At 55.0% G+C, this 18,382-nt stretch overlaps 1 protein-coding gene across 5 annotated transcripts in view; it reads left to right on the forward strand.

The window, feature by feature from the left end:
- The first annotated feature begins 9,699 nt into the window (after positions 1–9,699).
- Positions 9,700–18,382, forward strand: part of COL13A1 (collagen type XIII alpha 1 chain) — a 140,437-nt gene continuing 131,754 nt past the window's right edge. For all 5 annotated transcript variants that reach the window (XM_044239672.1, XM_044239674.1, XM_044239675.1 and 2 more), the window contains exon 1: positions 9,700–9,856. In XM_044239672.1, coding sequence (XP_044095607.1) covers positions 9,812–9,856 — 45 coding nt within the window. In that variant the 5' untranslated portion in view covers positions 9,700–9,811. The remainder of the gene's footprint in view (positions 9,857–18,382) is intronic.

The raw sequence follows: 18,382 nt of genomic DNA on the forward strand, positions 1-18,382 counted from the left end.
GCCGCTCCTTCTGATGTGCTGGGCTCCCACCCTTGCCCAGCACTCACAGCTGCCACGGCCTTCAGCACATCTGCCCCCACTTCCCTGGGGGCGGGGCCTTGCTTTTGGCCCAGTGCCTCTTGCTCCTGCTCCATCTCCAGGCAAACATCTGTTTCCAGATGTTGTCCTAGAGCCTTATAAAGCTGAGGGAAGACTAAAGTTAACACAACCACAGCAGATGCGACTGTCAGCAGCAAGCTCATGTCAGAAATGGATTGCCCAAAGAAAGCAAGACCCCTCATTTCCTGATGGAGGGTAGGGTGTGTATGAAAGACAAACAGGGCATTTCTCTCTCTAACTTCAGAAATAACCTCAACAAAGCCACAACCTTTAGGAAAAAAAAGGCCTTCCTAATGAGGTTAACAGGAATAAATGTTCCAGGCAGTCCTGTGTTCACAGCTAATGCTGGAGAAAGAGCTAGAGGGCAAAGCGTCCTCTGGATCTACTGGCTGTTGGCTGCAATCGAGACACTGGGTTAGGCTTGAACTTGGGGGCTGTACTATGCCTGGTACAGAAGAGGCCTGGCCCAGCTCTGGCTCTGTACTAGTGTGCTGTGTGACCTTGGACCACACTCTGACCTCTCTGTGCAATTTCTGCAGGTGCCATATGCTCATGGAGGCTTGGGTGATTTAATCAAGTTTCTTCTGGGCAAGGGGTAGGGACAATCCCCGCTTCAAACCAGGAGAGGTGTTCCTAAGGGGACAGTTGATGACAGAGCTCCAGGGTCAAGACAAAGACTGTCGCGGTGGTGGTGGGGGTGGCTGGTGGGGGTGGGAAGAGGGCAGGGAACAGGAGAGCCCCAAGAGACATGACACCATAACTTGCAGTTCCCAGATGCTGGTAAACAGGGATCGGCTTCAGTAAACTAATTGTGCTCTTCCTTACCCATCTGTCATCAACCAGAAACATCTGTCCCTTAACCCACAGTTGCTTGCCTTTCTGACAGCCCTTCCCCCCACCCGACCTCCCCATCAGGGGGAACCCATATCCTGGGCTGTTCCTCTGAGCACATGCTTGGGATGCCCTTACACCCTCCCCGTGCTGAGGCCCAGATTCTGAGCCCTGTGTCCACAGCTCACAGCTCAGAGGATCTGCCCCTCAGTCCCACCCCTCAACTGATTGTTCTTACTCCAAAAAACTGCAAATGGGACCCGAATGGATGCGTTTGCTTATGGTTTCTGACGTCTGCCAGCAGCACAACCGTCATCATCATCTCTTCTGGATTTTAGAGCCTTGCGCACATGATCTAATTTAAGGCTCCCTGGTTCCTCTGAGTAGGAATTACCATTCCCCTGCCCCCTGTGGGAGGCTGAGATCCAGAGGGGTAAAGACACTAAAAGGCACACAGTTTGCACATGGAGAGGCCAGGACTCAGAGTTTCAAGGTTTCAAAGACAGTGCTCTATTTCAACTTGACTTGAGTCAGCAGAATGCTTTCACCCCAAGCACTAACCTCAACTAGTTGATAATAGCTTTCTGCTTTGAGAAGCCTAAGGGGTGTGTGTGTTGCGGTGTTCTGTAGTTGATTAGTGATGTCTGCCTATGGTGTGGGAATGGGAGTGTTCGTATGTATGCCAGACATGCTCTGTCCCTGCCACCTGGGAAGAAAGGGATGGAAGACACAGATGGTTGGAGCCAGTGGGGGTCAGAGGATCACATGATACAGGCCTGGCAAAAATCAACTACAAAAGTTTAGAAGTTCTGTTCTATTCTCTCAGCCTTTTTTAAAATCTAGATCCTGCCAGGCTCCAGAACACCGCTCAGGTCTCACCTCCAGGAAGTCTTCCTGGAGGAGGTGAGTCCTGAGCGGTGTTCTGGATCTGCATCTCCACCTCAGGGATCTGCATCTTACCTCAAATCCAAGTCTCCATCCATTTCTTCTTCTCCAAATCCCAAGTCACTCATCTGCTTGTACTTCAGCCTTCAGCTCACACTGCCTGGCATGGCACGTAGGTCCCTACAGAGGCCTCATGGGGTTGAAGACTCTCTGAACACTGACTTTGGCTTTTGCTTCCACCCAGGATCTCAGTAACAGGTGTAGAATGAATGATGGATCAGTGACATCCACCATCCCTCCTCTCAGCGGCGGGAACACAGGCTTTGAGGGGAGGTATGAACTCCTATTTGGTCTTTGTCGAGTGTCCTCAGATATCTGCACTTATTATAGTTGCTGTGATGGTTTCATGTTAAGTGCTGACATGGCACTGAGCATGACCACTGCATCCAATCCTCATGGCGGCCCTATGAAACAGGACTTACTCTCCCCAGATTTCGGATTTTAAAACCAGTTGCAGAGAGATGCCATTATTCGCCCAAGATCACACTGTCAGTAAACAGTGGGGCCAGCTCCCAAAACAACTCGGAACAGCCTCCAAGTGAACAGAACTTGGGACCCAGAGGTGCACCTTCCCAGTGATGGAACAAGGCCAGGTGGGAGATGTCTGATGAGTTATTCTTGGACCACCGGACAGAGGGATGTGAGCTATTTGGAGCTGGTCTAGGAAGAGTGTGGGCATTAGGATGGAAAGTTGGGCATGGCCTTTGGGGACACTGTAGGCCCCAAATACGACTTTTTCGAGTCACATGAACTTATAGACAGGTCCTACCAAACATTCTTCTCAGACTGCAGGAGACAGTTCCATTTGTGGCTTCCAAGGGAGTGCACATCCTGCATCAGGCTCTTGGGTCGTCCCCTCCCACATGAATCTGGCCTTGGCCATGTGACTCGTTTGGGCCACATGTCAGACATGAGCAAGTGTCATCCAAGCAGAGGCATCATAAGCATTTGCCCACTGATGCTGGTCCTGTTGGAATGCTCCCTTTGAAAGTTGGCTACCATGCTGTAAAGACTCTGGAATGATGAGAAGCCACCTAGAGCGGCCCTGGAGAAGGAGAGGCCACCTAGAATGTCACAGCCCCAGAAGAGCCTGTGCCAAGATTCCCCAACAAAGCCACGACTCCATGGAACAGAAGAACCACTCTGCTGAACCCTATCAACTCACAGAGTTGTGTGAAAGAGTAAATCATTCTGTTGAAGGCAGGAAGTCTCAGTGTAGTGTGTTATGCAACTGCAGACAGCTGCGGTCCTGTCCGTGGTTACAGCCACGGTCACTACCAGACACGGTCGGGATCCCACCTGCTCAGAAGCAGGTATGTGTTCCTGCGTGCATGTCTGGACCCAAGCCCTTTATAAGCACAGAGCTCAGCGCATGCCCCTTTCTGGGCACATGCATGGGTGTGTGTGCGCACACACACACACACACACTGGGAGTGACTTGGAGATAGCTCACTGGCACCATGGGGCAGCTCTGGTCAGCCATGGCATCAGCACTGCCCTGCATGTGATCTCCTGTGCACGGGTGCAGAAATGACCATGACGTCACGTGCCCTGGAACACAAGAGCCCATAAAGGCGAGTACCCGCGGTGAGAGCAGAGCAAGATGGCAGCTGGGATCACACCCACCCCCAGACGTACACACAGTCAATCGTGGCCTGAGACTATGTGCGCCCAAATGCCTCCAAGCCCCGCGGACGGCTTGAAGGGGCCCCTGGCCATGTCATCAGTGCAGCCTCCGCACCTGGCCCCACTCTCTACTTAATGAGCAAGTTTGTTTTGGCCCCAGTTAACAAGGCTCCGAGGGCCCCCCCGGGCAGGCTGGCCCTCCCCCGCACATCTGCAGCCCCTGCCCCTTGACCCCCATCCTCTGCTCTGCAGCCACAGCCGGAGAACTGATTGGCGTGGCTGTATGGGAAGGAAGTGGGGACTCAGGAAAAGGCATTTCCAAATGTCTGATCTGCAGCTCCAAGCAGGGGCCTTGGGCTGGCCCCCAAACCCCAGAGCGCTCTCCCCAGAGATGCTGCATGCTACTGTACTCTAACCGGGGCAGACGTTTCATTCAAAGCTCGTACAAAGGCGGGATTGACAGCTGGAGCCCAAGAGAACTGCTTTGCTCACCTTCTCTCTACCCGGAGCCTGAGCTCAGCTCGTGTTCTTTGGGAGCTGGGCCTCCCAGTACCTGGGGCAGGGGCATAGCCCCTGCCTGACTGGTTCCCCTTCGCCCTTGCAGAGTCCAAACCTCTTGTCTTGTCCAGCCCTTGCTTGCCTCTTCACCCTAAGCCCTCACTCTCTGCACTGCGTACTTCAAACACAATGGGCCACTCATAGTTTCCCCAAAGCACCATGTTCCTTCTTACCTCTGGGCTTTTACACAGAAAGATCCTTCTCCTGGACAAGCCCTCCCCATACCGCAGTATCTGACTAACTCAGCTCGTCCTCCAGGCCCCACCCCCTCCCCCAAGCCTACGAGGGGCTCCTCTTCTACGCTCCGCATGACCTGTACTGTAACACTGTCCCTGTGCACCTCCATCACGAGTCTGCCACGTGGCACAGGCGTGTCCCCAACACCAGGGGGGGCCTGGCAACAGAAAGCACTCCGTGAATATTCACTAAGTGGATGAATTTTTGAGCTGGGAAGGCCTTTAGCCACCCCAATTCTCCTTTTCCTCCCTTGCCCACCAACCTCTAAATCTTGTGCAAGAGGAAGCAGATGCGCAGGGTAAGATAATATGACAGGGAGAGAGCAGGAACCCGAACTCATCCATCATCCGCTCACTTGTGGATTCACTCAAACCCCATCTCTCGGGCATCCACGCTGTGCAGAGTGCTGAGCATACAGGGCTAAATGCAGTCCACCCCTGCTCTCTAGAAACTCACAGCCTAGGGGAGAGGGCAGCCACAGGTCACAGGACGTGGTTTGTGCAACACAAGACAGACTGAGTAACAGTGGCTCTAATGAGACAAGTTACTTCTCCTTCACATGGAAGTCTAGGCTTGTCTGGCAATTTGATCCCACAAAGCCCCCGGGGGGCCCAGGTCCCTTCTATCTCATTGCTCGATGCATGAAACAGAGCTGGGAGGAGTGCCATCTGTGCCAGCGATCCTAAAGCCTTGGAGAGAAGTAAGCAACAGGGAGAATGCAGGGCATGGGAGATGCTCCGGCAGGTCCCGGGCCAGGCCACCTTGGGCTCGGTTTCCCAGTTTATGGCTACTATGCAGGAAAGTTGGGTTGGTTTAGATGCTAGGTGTGGAACCCGCAGTGGGAGCAAGGGAATCCAAGAGAAGGAACAGATCTGAAAGAAACTAAGAAGGTAGAATCAAGAGGACTTGGTCCCAAATGGATAAAGGATGTAAGGGGGAGGGAGAAGGCACCCGTCCAGCCTGAGCAGCAGGTGATGCCAATGCCAGATGCCTAGAGGAATGACAGGGAGGAGGAATAGGGGACGCTGCATATGAGGTGAGCTGGTTGGGAGGGGAGCTCTTAATGAGCTGCCAGGAAGCAGCTGGAGGTGGGTGAGGAGTGCTGGACTCGGGCTGTGGGTTCGCACTGGAGAGTCATCATGAGCTAGACAGAACCTGCAGCTCAGGAGGGACACCCTCACCCCAGGGAAAGCGCTCAGGGCAGTGATTTTCTACCCTGCGTGTACACCCCAAAGTGTTGGGGAACCTCTATAAGCAGGATAGGAGCTGGGATTCCCTGTTCCCCTACTCTGACCACAAAGGGTTTCTGACTCACTCTCTAACACGGGGAGCCCCTGTCTGTGATTCTGGGTTCTTTTCCTTGTGAGAAAAAAAAAATTCAAACTAGCTTGAGCAAAAATGACTCCTGTCATGAAAAAAAAGTGCCGGCATAGATGAGTTTCAGGCACAGTTTGATCCAGGAGTTTAACGTCTTCAGGACTCCCTCTCTCTGCACTTCTGCTTGCCTCCGTGCTCGCTTCATTTTCAGGCAAGGTCTTTAGGAATTGTGATACGATGCCTCCTGCAGCTCTGGTTGGTACCCTCTTAGAAAGCCCTTCCCAATCTTAGAAGATAGAGCCGGGCATGGGGTCAGTCACACTGGAGTCACATGGACTGGTGGTAAGGGATCCCTCAGGGGAAACTGAGCCAAAGATATGGGGACAAGTGAGAATAGGGTCTGAAGATAAAACAGGCACTCCTGTGGTCTCTACAAGTGATTCTGACATGCAGTCAGATTAAGAGCTGTGGGGAACACAGCCCAGCAGAGGCTGATTGTCCTGAGGAGATATAACCCCCATTTTTGATCCGGGGAACGAAAGAAGAGTCTTCAGAATGGACTAAAAATCGGGCCAGAGAGACCGGAGTAGATAGGCAGTGGGCTCAGATGCTGAGATGCTAAGAGCTTCAGAAGTGGGAGGTTGAAGTTGTCAAAGCCCCAGGCGAGAAGAAGAGAAGTGGGGTTTGTGCACTAAAATTGGACTTGGGGAGAACGACAGGACGTTCAGGTGCAGAGAGCTGGTGAGTGAAGGGTGGACATTCTGGCAGAAAGTCCAGCAGGAGCAAATACATGAAAACAGAAAAACACAGAAAGTACTCGATGAACTGCATGGCCCATGTGCACGGGGCATTTTTTCTTAACTTTCTATCCCGGTACCCAGAATATCTGCTTTTCTCTAGGAGTAGAAGCATGGTCACAGAGCAAGGTCAAACTCTTTGAGTTAATGTCAAAAGCCTTCTTGCTACAAAAAAGAAAGTCTTCCTGAACCACAGGATCCCTGCCCTTCTTCCTGGGAATCCCCGAAGCACTTTCTTGTGGCCTGTGCGCTGTTTTGTGGATTTTCACTGTTCTGCTTCATGTGGCGGTTGTTTCTGAACATACCCAATCTTCCCCGATGGGTTCTGAGCTCCTGAAAAGTCAGGTTTATTCAGCCCCGCGTCTATGGGTCCCAGCCCCCACTTCTGCAGAAAGAGCATTCAAGATAAGCCCAGCTACTCAGGGCCCATGCTAGGCAATGCTTCCCTGGAAGCCGGAATTCCCCCAGAACATGCAGGGAGAAGGGACAGGACATCTGGGGATAGGGCCCCCCACTCAGCATCTACCCCTGGCTCTCAGGCTTGGGAAAACGGAGACTGTGACTCATTTGCTTTCTCGTGGGATTGACATTTCTTTCTGTTTCACAACTGGGAGCCCAGAAGTGGCTGCATCTTAGCTGGGACAAGCAACCCTGAGTCCTACAGAAGCAACAGACGCCATTTCTGAGAGCCTGCTCTGTTTCAGCCCCGTGTCGAGTGCTTTACCCGCAACATGTCATTAAGTTCTCCAAGCTTGCACAGCTGTGATTTAGACCCAGGCTTCTCGGACTCTAGAGCCCCCTTGAAGCCCCCAAGGCTCAGACACGTCCACTGTGATGCTGGGGTCACGCCTGCCCCCTGTGTCCTCCTTGTTTCCAGCCACCAAGCGTGTTCCAACCCCCAATGAATCATTTCATTGCCATTAACAGTCCTGAGCGCTCCTTAAGTCCAGGAAGGGAAAGATCAGCCTGTGGAAGGCAGAAGGAATGAAACTAGTCCCCCCACCAGAAGTTCAGTCCCTCCATGCCCACTTGCCTGGGGGTGGGCTAGGGTTGGGGTTGGAAATAGGGGATGCCAGTCCCTGAATCTCTGGCACATTCTCTCAGTGCAGAAATTCTCTGGCGCCCCCTGGTGGTCGCCAACACCAGGGTGCTCACTCAGGGATCCTGTGTGCTCAGCCCAGTGGAGACATCCATCCCCGGTAGAGAAACGTGGGATTCCCACGCCAAGGAAATGCTCCAGCCAGCACTGACCTGGAACTCCTGGTCACCAGCGCTTTCCACAGCATCACTTTCTATCCCTGTGGTCTTCTATGCGGCTGATTGACCCATCAGATTACATCTGAGTGCTACCTTACCATGGTACTCTGTGGAATGTGCCATACTGTTAGGTCATCCCTGATACTCTGTTACACATCAGGCCCCACCAAGTCAATATGTACAATGTGAAGTTGGCACAGCTGTTGTTCTAAAATGGAATCACAACACTCTTGTCACCCCACCCGCATTTCACATCCCAAAGGCCAGCTTTTCAGCCCCTGCACCCACGTTCCTGGGAGGTGGGCTTTCTCCAGGAACTCTATCCCGCCACCCCGTTTGCAGGAATGTCAAGAGGTGCAAGGAGATAAGGTCTCTTGGGATACAGTGTTACTCAAAGTGGGGAGGTGACAAGAGAGGAAACTACAAAATGCCCTTCAGCCCCTAGGTTTTCTCTACCTAGGAAATGACAGCAGGAGGGAGCAGGGTTAGCTCTAAAGGACTCATGCCCGGGAGGGAGTCTGAGTGTGTGGGGGAATTGCTCACCTTCGATGGTTGGGCTGTTTGGGCAGGCTGCTCAGAGGGCAGGGGGATGGAGTGGATCACAGATCAGTGCCAGGCAGGAAGGAGGGGAGTCAGGACCCGGACTCTCGAATACCTTGAATGGACCTTTCTGCTCAGTTTTATTCTCCTGTACCTTGTTATGTCTTGCTTCTGAAAGAGAGAAAGTTCCGCCACCCCCTAGAGGGTTGACTTTTCACCCCAGAGTAAAGATGTTAAAGATGTGGTAGGTGGAAAGAGCCCCCACCAAAAGCTCAGGACAGCAGGGCGCAGGATGTACAGAAACAATGTGAAACTGATTTGGCCTGAGAGAGAGGGGATGAGATCCCAGACACCTGGAGGTAAGAGCAATGGTAGCCGAAGGGATTTAGATCGTCCTGCTCAAGATCTTGAAATTCAACCAGGTGCCCAACAAGAACACCGCCAGTCTCCTTGGACTATCCTTAAGGCTGCCTTTGCCAACTTTTCGGAAAGCAGTTGTCCTGGCCCCATGACTTCGGTGGAAGACAGACAGGGCCCTCGATGTGAATCCGGAGAAAGGGAGAGAAGTAAGTCCCGCTCCACTCCACACCCCCTTCCTGCCTATAAATAACCCCAAGTGTCACTTCAAAGGGGACAGGGAGCGCGGGAGAGGGGCTCCCGGTCGGGCGGGTTGGGGCGGCGGGCTCAGCACACCACGCCCCCCACGCCGGGTGAGTTTGCATAAATAAATAAATCCAAGCCGTCGGCCCCGCAGGAGGTGGAGGAGCAAAGGGGAGGAGGAGGAGGAGGAGGAGGAGGGAGGGGGGGTGGGAGAGATTAGTTTGGGAAGTAGCACGGATTGCTCATCCGATCCGTTCAGCGGCGGCTAGTGTGTCAAGTTACAGAGGCGCCGGAATCGGCCCCAACGCTCCTCGGCAGCGGCCACGACCCACCTCTGCCCATGGGGACCTCCATGTGCGCCCCTTCGCCCCGGGACTGAAACCGGCTCGCCCAGGAGGCGCGAGACACCAAGAAGGACGGACAGCGCAGAACCAACTCCAGGACTCTGCAGATACTCGAAGGGAAAAACGGGGCGGAGAGGAGAGCCGTCCAGATTCCCCTAACTTTTCTGGACTTGGAACGTTCTTCTAAGTAACTTTCTTCTCACCTGGGTGTACCCCGATTACCGCTGGTGGTGTTTTTTCGGCTTTCCCCTCCTGCCGCTCCTTTTTCCATCCTCTGCCGGGAGCAAAGGAAAGGGACATTCCCCCCCCCCCCCCCCCCGCTGCCCACAGCTCGGATAGGCGCCTCAGGGCAGCGGCGCTCGCCTTTATTTATTCTATTTATTTATTTATTGGTTCTCAAGACTCGAGGGGATGGTAGCGGAGCGCGCCCGCAAAGCGGCAACAGCCGGTGCCCGCGACCCCGGGGAGCCCAGCGCGCCCGCGGCGGTGGCGCTGGCGGTGGCGCCGGCGGAGCGCTGCGCGCGGCTGCCGAGCCCGGGGTCCTGCGGGCTGCTGGCGCTGGCCCTGTGCTCGCTGGCGCTCAGCCTACTCGCCCACTTTCGGACCGCCGAGCTGCAGGCCCGGGTGCTGCGCCTGGAAGCCGAGCGTGGGGAGCAGCAAATGGAGACGGCTATTTTGGGACGAGTCAACCAACTGCTGGATGAGGTCTGTGCTCTTTGTTGCTGGCTTTTATCCCTCCCGGCGGCGCCCCCTCGCGCAGCCTCCGAACTTTCGACCGGCGGGCGCCCGCGGGCGCTTGCTCTGCTCCGAGTCGCGCGGTGCGCCCGGGTCCCGCAGCGCCTGTCTGCCGGTGGGTGGGGGCGGGGACGGACGCGGGCTTGCGGGAACTCGGAGGGCCGGGAGGACCCTGGCGGCTTGCGCGGGACCCTTCAGCTCCCGCGCCCGGCGGGCGCCCCCACGTCCCGCGCTGAGAGCGCCAGGGCGCGCGCGGGGCAGGTGGAGGAAGGCAAGGGGCAGGGAGGCGCGCGGAGGCTGCCAGGCCCCACTTCTCTCTCCTGGCACTCCGCCAGGGCGGTGTGAGCCGTCCAGCGCCCACGCGGCGGGATGTGTGCCCGATGGCCCTGGCTGAGGCTGGCTGGGCCCCCGCGGCCCTCGCATCCATCCCTTGAGGATCAGTGCTGCCAGACTTTTATTGCCATGTTCAGCTGGGAAGAGAGTCATCCAGGGGGCTGAGAGGGACAGATGGGGCTGTCCTTGCAGGGAATGGTGTCCCGGTCCCTGCCCACTGCCCCCAGGCCGTGGTTTCCCTGGTTCTGCTGTCCTTGGGCTCAAATAAGCCTATACCCTCTTGTTTCTAAGCCACATTTCCTATCCTTGGTCGCCTGGTCCCCATCATTTTATGTTTGTGTGTTTTTCTGGGAAAGGGATGCTGAGATTTGCCCCCTTCTGAAATGTCCTTGAACCTAAGTGGGTTAAAAGCCATTAGTGTTTCTTAGCCATAGCAATCATGGGAGTACATGGAGAGAGCTCGCCCTCCCCAGGAAGGAGAGACATGCGGTCTCACTGGTGCCACCAGAGGAAGAACTAGCCAGTGGGAGTGAGAATCCTGGTGACTTAGGAGACTCTGGACAGCACAAGGGGTCAGGGGCTCAAATGAAGGAAAAGACCCACAGGTGAGGGCTGTGGTGGTCTGAGAAGAGGTTCTGGATCAGGCTGGCCATGGAAGGTTTCCCTGAGCAAGAACTGGGAGGGGACTCGGAGGTGGTGTGGAACAGGAAGGAGCGGGGAGGAGGTTTTTTATCCCCACTCTGCTTCTTAGAGCCCTGTGAGCAGCAAATACCCTCACCCCTCTGAGCTTGCAAACTGGTTGTAATGGCTGGTGTCAGAACCCAGTTCTAACTGAGGTGGGTGCTGTGGCCGTTCTGGCACAAGGCTCCAGTGCCCAGCAGCTGGGCTCCTCTCAGGTCCTACTACCAGGCAAAGGCTGGTAGTTGCCCAGGCAGCTTTCTGGTGGGCTCAAGGAGAGGGAGGTCCCAGGACCAGAGCAGAACGGGTGGTCCCAGTCCTGCCAGCAGCCCATTCCCATGCCCCGCCAGGACCCAGGGGATCCAGGACTCTGCCAGGCCCCCTGCAAGTCCTCTGGGAAGTGTCTGGACCCAACAGCATGAGCCAGTAGCCTCTGCCAGCTGTCTGAGAGTGTTCCCGGGGTGGCTGGGTGGTGGAGGTGGTGTCAGGGCAGCAAGGGCCCCCCCCATCCCCCTATCTCCCCCCCACCCCACCCCCACTCCCCGCTGCCTGCCGCCAAGGGGCCCTGGCTGCAGAGGGACAAACATTTGACCCCGGGAGCTCTGCTCAGTGCCTCTCTTCGTTGTCTCCCCTCCCCGGCCCCTGCTGCTGGCCAGGGCATGCCCCAGATCCTTGCTTCCTCCCCTTGAGACTCAGCCCTGTCAAGTCTCATGCTTGCAGGGCCTGGGGGCGGACACTGTTATGGGCCATGCTGATTCCTCGTCTGCAAACCGGAGCTTCTGGGGCAGCCACTGACTTCTAGACCTCTCATCTGCCTGAGCATCTGAACTGACCCCATCTTACAGATGGGGAAATAGAGACCCACAGAGGGGCTGGGGGCTACCCCAGTCGCGTGGCGAGATCCAGAAGTAGAACTCAAGTTCCTGACCCCACTTCCAGGGCTCTTTGCTACGTCCTGCCGCCTTCCCCTGTCCATCTGCAGTCGGACAGGCAGCAAATGTTTCCTGAGAGCCAGCTGTGGATCAGGCATTGTGGGGGACACACTTCTGCCCTCCTAAACTCACAGGCAAATAGAGCACAAAGAAGGCCCCGGGTGGTGACCCCGTCATATGATGGGAACCAAGGAGGTCTGGGGAGCGTATTAACATGTAACATACATGAGGGCGGTGGCTTCCGGGGAAAGTGATTTTCGAGTGATGTCTTAAAGGGTGAATCAGAGTCTTCCAGGCCAAAGGGGATAGTGGAGGGGCCTTGTTCCAGGGAGCAAAGGGAACAGCTTCTGAAGATTGGAAACCAGAGGGAGGGGTTGGCTTTGGGGAATGGAGTGGTGGAAGATTCTGCTGCAGAGAGCCAGGGTGCCTGGGTCAACAGTGGCCTCAGAGACTGTTAGATCTATGTGAAAGCACTGGGGAGCCATGGAAGGGCTTGAGGAGGGCAGTTGTGCTCCTAGAATGGGAGGGAGAGCAAGGCAGAGCAGGAAGGCGAAACGAGAGGCCGACACAGGCCACAGGGGCCTGGGGTCTGGACTGGGCTGCAGGCAGGAACAGAATGGGGTGAATGGGAACGGGGGCTGCAGTGGGGGCCACAGGTCGGTAACCAAGGGCCGTGGAGCCAGAGGGAGGGCCGGTCCTGGGGGTGGAGGTGGTGGGCAGCCCCCTCTGTGAGGAGGTGGCCTTGGTAGGCATCCCCTAGAGTCCAGGGCTTCATGAAGGGGCACTCGAAGGGCCGCACTGCCCCATACAATTACGTGTGACTCATTATCCGTACGTGAATTCACATCAAATACTACTTAAAATTAAGTTTATCTGTCACAGTGACCTCGTTTCAGGTTAGTGCTCAAGAGACATGCAAGGCCAATGGCTACCAGTTGGACAGTGTGGATATAAAACGTATATATCATCATAGAAAGTTCCATGGGACAGCATTGCTCTAGGAGCAAACCACTTCTGGGCCAGTGAAGGTGTCTTGGAGCAACTCAAGGCCTCCCTATGCTCTTGGCCTTCCCTTTCCTACGTGTGCTCTTCCAGTGGGAGCAAGGGCAAAAGTGGAAAGGGGGAGAGGCCAAGAAGCAAGAGGCTGACCGGAGGAACCCCAGTGAGAAGAAAAGGCAGAGGAGAGCTGGGGACGTGGTTTAGTTCACAGAGTGATTCTGTGATGCAGACATGCAGAGGCTTCCTGCTCTAAAGGGTGCACAGGCACTCCATGCCATTCCCAGAACAGTATGGGTGCTCCCGGGGGGCCCCCGAGGATGTGGGGCAAACAGTCATCCTAGAGCAGGTGGGCCTGGGCCATTCTCTGAAGGAAGAAAGAAGGCCATCAGACAGGGCAGTCCTGGGGAGGCCCACAGCCTACTCGGTGGCCTAGAGGCAGGAACCCAGGGGCAAAGGCACACCACCCATCCCAGTGGAGAAAGCAGGATGCTGGGCAGAGACCAAATCTGGGAGGCTGGCGGAAGGCCAGGCCAAGGGGACCCCATGGGAGAGGAGCCTGGAAGGAGGCAGGCCAGAGGCAGATGTGAGCAGAAGGCCTGGATCTGATGGGCCTGGCCACTGGGAGGGGAGGGTCAGGGAGGGGAGAAGAGGATGGGGGTGGGGAGCCCACTTGCAGGGAGCTGGCAGTGTGGTTTCCAGACTTCAGGCCCCCACTCTTCCCCCATCAGTGCCTCTCTCCTGGGCTGGAACCCTTAGCGAGCACTCCAGCTGCCTGTTGCTTGATTTGCTTGCTGTAAAGAAAAGAACTGGAATGTCCCAAACGGAGGAAATCAGATGTCACCCAGGGCTGGGCAGCGGGTGTGCTGTGAAAGAGAAGGGACTGGAGTGGAGAATAGCCAAATCCACATTGCTGGCCAAAGGGTGGGGGAGGGGGCACCGGGTGTCAGCAGCCACCTTCCAGGTGGGCATTGGGGGATGCCAGGCAGACTCCCCTTCCCTTGACAGTAAAACTAACGACACCCTGATGGGAGTGTCTTATGTTGATATGGTACATACCATACCACAGCCCATGCTGTGCGTGATATGTCTTCCAATCCTCACAGCCTCCCTAAGGGACCTACGCTCTCATTGCCCCATTTTACCGATGAGAAGACTGATGTCACTGTACCCTCCATCCTGCTATCTGTGATAGAATCCTTTGGGTGTCAAGGGCATTTTCTACCTCTAAGTGTTCAAGATCAAGAGCCATTTCCTGACTCTCAGTTAAAAGAAAAATACAGAGCAATATCTATTACAGATAATGCCTGGGAGAGTTGTTAACGTTTTACAGCTTCTCCAAAGCCCTTAAAACTAGCAGGTAGCTCTGAACCAAACTGAGAACCTCATTAAGTAGCCACCCCTCATGGGAAGTTGGTGGGAAAGTCGAAGCCTCTGAGATTTAAGGCAGAGTGCCATCTGCCTTAAGCATAGTTTGACACTCTCGGAAAGATATCTTTTTCATCTTACTCCTAATCATTTTCAGCTTGCGCCAGCACCCTCTGGAAAGCCTTCCCTGGACCACTCCAGTCCCCCGTGGACTGTCTCCCTGCTCTGACTTCCTGAAGAACTTGCTACCATACCACACATCTAGCTCAGAGAAGGAAAATGTAGACATGGCGTGAGCCTAGACGGACCTCAGAATCCTTCGCAACACAGCCCTCCAGACTGCCACTCCTTGCCTGTTAGAGTCAATGCCCATCTATTTGCCACTCGTGGCTCGGCCTCAAGCATGTTGTACAGGGTGTTCTCCTCTCTATTGCCTTTAAATAGCTCATCTCTGCATTTGCACACACCAAAGCCAGCGGCCAGGAGCAGGGCCCACAGTCACCAGGTCCCTTACTGAGCCTAGCCCAGGACTTGGCTCACCACTTCGTTGCTGGTTTAGGTCCCTCTGCTAGGGGATATGGAAGCCATCTCCGTCGCTGCCCCTCCCACATGCAGACCCCAGATCCGGCTGTAGGTTCAGCGTTTGCTCTGGGGGTGCACGATGGAGGTGGGTGTTTCCCAGCAACCGGTAGAGAGGAAAGGACGGACTCTGCCCAAGTCAGGGCTGCACCATGGGGCCGGCTGAGAGAGTAGGGGTGGCTCAGTGGGCTGGGTTCCCGCCTAGACAGGGCAGCTGGGGGCGTCCATCCTGTCCCATCCCCTACTCCAATGGTCAGGAGCTTCCTCTTCACCTGCCCAGGCTCCCTGGCACATTTTTCATTTGGGCAAAAGAGTCAAGTGGGCAAGCCCACAGCATGTGAGGTCGCTTGGACATCTGCCACTAACTGGTCATGTGACCTGAGCTCCAGAGTTCTGATCTGGAAAATGGGGATGCCAACATCCTCCTTACAGGGTGGTTGTGGGATTAAATGAAATCATTCAGTTCATAGCAGCTGCAATCATGACCACCGCCCTCAGCATCAAAGGAGGTCTGTACCAGGGGTGAGCCATGGGTAGCTCAGTTGGTTAAGCGGCTGCCTTTGGCTCAGGTCATGATCCCAGCGTCCTGGGATGGAGTCCCACATCGGGCTCCTTGCTCGGCAGGGAGCCTGCTTCTCCCTCTGCCTCTAGCCTGCCACTCTGTCTGCCTGTGCTTGCGCTCTCTCTCTAACAAATAAATAAAATCTTAAAAAAAAAAAGAAAAAAAGGAGGTCTGTACCAAAGATGGGGCTGTACCACATCTGTAAATTTTATTACTACCTAATATCTATTGAACACTCTTCAAAGATTTCTACCATCTATTGATTCATTTAATTCTCAAAACAATCCTCTGAAGTGATTATATACCGATTTTTTTTCTATTTTCTATTTTATTTTATATTCTTACAGAAAAGAAAAATGGAGACTCAGAGAAGTTAAGTGACTTTCCCAAGGTCACACAGCTAGTGAGTAGCAGAACTGGGCCTTGAACCCAAGAAGTCTAGCCCCAGAGCTTCCACTCTAAAGCCACTAGTATACACCATCTGTATAAAGTGCTGTACCCTATTAGGCCAGCTGAAGCAGGTCATACAGACCAGGAGCTAGGGACCGGTTCAGTCTGGTTCGGCTCCCACAGAGCAGGCATTGACCGAACTGACTTGGCATCAGACCAGCGTTACTGTCTTTGCTATAAAGTGACATTTACAGGAAAATTTGTGACATCAGGCCTTGGTGAGGAGGACCCTGAGGAAAATCATTGTCCAGCCTTGGTTTCTGGAATGCTTGGCTTCTCAGGAGGGATGGATGGGGTCTTATCTCTTAGACACGGAAAGGTTAGCACCAAATCTGGGTTTCACCCTGTGGCCCAAGCTCATCCTTCCAGCAGAAGTTTCTGCCTAAGCCCCAACCCCAGTTCCCACTGATCACCCTGCCCTTGCTTTCTCTCCGTTCCCCTTACCTCCCAGCTCCCTTACGGTATAATCTGTGCCTGGCTGTCTGTCCATGCAGCCGCCCGAGCATATCCTTTTGGAGCAAGGCAGGAGCAGAACCTCTACAGCAACTAAACTCTTTAAAGTCACTCTCCCCTCCTCGCATCTGCACACCCTCACAGAGCTGGCCCAGCTCCATGGGGAGCACAGCATACCAAGGCTGATCCCTGTTCCCAAAGCCAGAAGTGAATCCCTGTGGTGAGGGTCTTGCAGTGGGGGTGTTTAACAAGCCCTGTGGGAGACAGATTCTAGCTGTAGCCCTGGGCCCGTGCCCGTGCCCAGGGGGTATCTTGTACATCTGAACCCAGGCCCCTCCCCCAGGTCCCGAGCAATGCCAAGAGGCTCACGCTGGTGTTCACGAGGATTACAGGACATGTCAATAGAAGGGCCACCACTCACTACCCAGTTCGAAAGTCGAGGGGGCTTAAAGAAGGGGATTGATTCGGGTTTGGGGGCTTGCCGTTTGCCCGGTTTTTTTTTGAAAAAATCAAATCAATGGAGGGTTTGCCATCCAGAAGGAAGTTTTCAGAAGCCTTGGGAATCCTCCCACCTCTTTTAGTGGGATCATACCCCTTACAGAAGCTGCTTGTTGAGTCCTCAGGGAGTAAAGGGGGTCTGCAGGCTTCTCCGAGGGAAACTGAGGCTGGAATCTGGGGAGGGCCTGGGGAGGCTGTGGCAACAGGGGTCCCCATCTCTCCTGGGTGTGCTCTGTGCTGCCAGCAGACCCTGGCAGGAGCTCCGTGGGGACTGCCCCCTGCTCCCATCTGCATGCCAAATGCCCCTGCCCTGGGTGGGGGCCTCCCTGCAGAAAATTCTTTGTGTCCAAAAGGGTGGGGATGGGGTTGCTGGCAGCAGGGGCTCCCCTTCAAAGGGCAAGAGCATGCCACACACAAAGGGGAGGAACTGGCTGCCTGAGAGGCTGGGCGCAGCCTTCCAGGGCACACGGGGCCCCTGTCTCCTCTCCTAAGGCCTCTTGTGGGCTTTCCTGAAGCCCTGCATTGCTAGAGGCCACACAGCCTGGGCCTCTGCTGCTTCTTCAACGCCTTTTCCTCCCCTCACTACCCCTGCCCACTCCAGGCCCTTAGCTCAGCTGTTCTGTGTCCAGCCCACCCTCCCACCATGAGGCTCCTGCCTCTCTATTGGTTCAGTTCCAGCAGGGAGTGCTTACTGCCCTCAGAGGACACATGTTCCCCCGGAAGCCGTTGCAGAGCCCGGGGTTCTGTCATCCAGGGGACTCCACGCCTTGTCTCTTGTCCTACAGATGCTATGAGAAAGTCCCTCTTAAGCCGTCACCGGGAGGTGTTCTGCATAAGGTCTCCCTCTGACTCAGTGGCCTGGAGAGCAGGATGGGATGGGGGACCTCTGGGGACAAGGATGCAGGAAGGGGGCTGGCTGAAGGAGCATTAGCTGGGGCTCTTCCCGGGAGAGCCTTGGTCTCTGTGAGCTGGCCTTTGCAATTTCCAAGGGGTAGGTGGAGACCCAGAGATATGGGAGATCAGAGGACGACGGCCCTGCTACCTCCAGCTTCTCCCCCACTCCATAGAATCAGAGTGTTGGAAGAAAGGGAGCCATGAACTGTACCAGGAATTCCCTACAATATCCCTGGTTCTCAGGCTTACATGCCCACAATGACAGGGAGCTCACTACCTGTGCGGCTGACCGGTCCAGCTATCATGTGTGTGTATTCATCTGGTCAGAGCACCAGATTCTTCTTGACACTTACCACCCCACCCTTCCAGCATGTCTTGAAAGCACCTCAAACTCGACATGCTAAACTGAGCAGCACCCCTTCATCTCGGGAGGTGCTGGCCTCCAAGTGCAGCTACTCCAGACCCTTCCACCTGTACCATTCAGCCTCCTGCAGACCTGTCCCCATCTCTCCATCCCTGCGTGCCCTTCCCCAGCCAGCTACTTCTACCATGGCCTTCTGGGCTGTAGCAGGGGCCTCCTAACGCACCTGCCCCCGTTCACTCTGCCCTGTCCCTTTCAACATCCACACAGCAGCCAGGCTGCTCTTTTAAAAGCTCTAAATACAGTCACCACATTCCCCTAATTATAGCTCTTCAGTAACTTCCTATTGTTCTCAGGCCAGAGACTAAATTTCTTAATGTGGTCCAGGAGGC

The sequence above is a fragment of the Neovison vison genome, chromosome 2 (assembly GCF_020171115.1).
Source record: "Neovison vison isolate M4711 chromosome 2, ASM_NN_V1, whole genome shotgun sequence".
Classification (NCBI taxonomy): Eukaryota; Metazoa; Chordata; class Mammalia; order Carnivora; family Mustelidae; genus Neogale; species Neogale vison.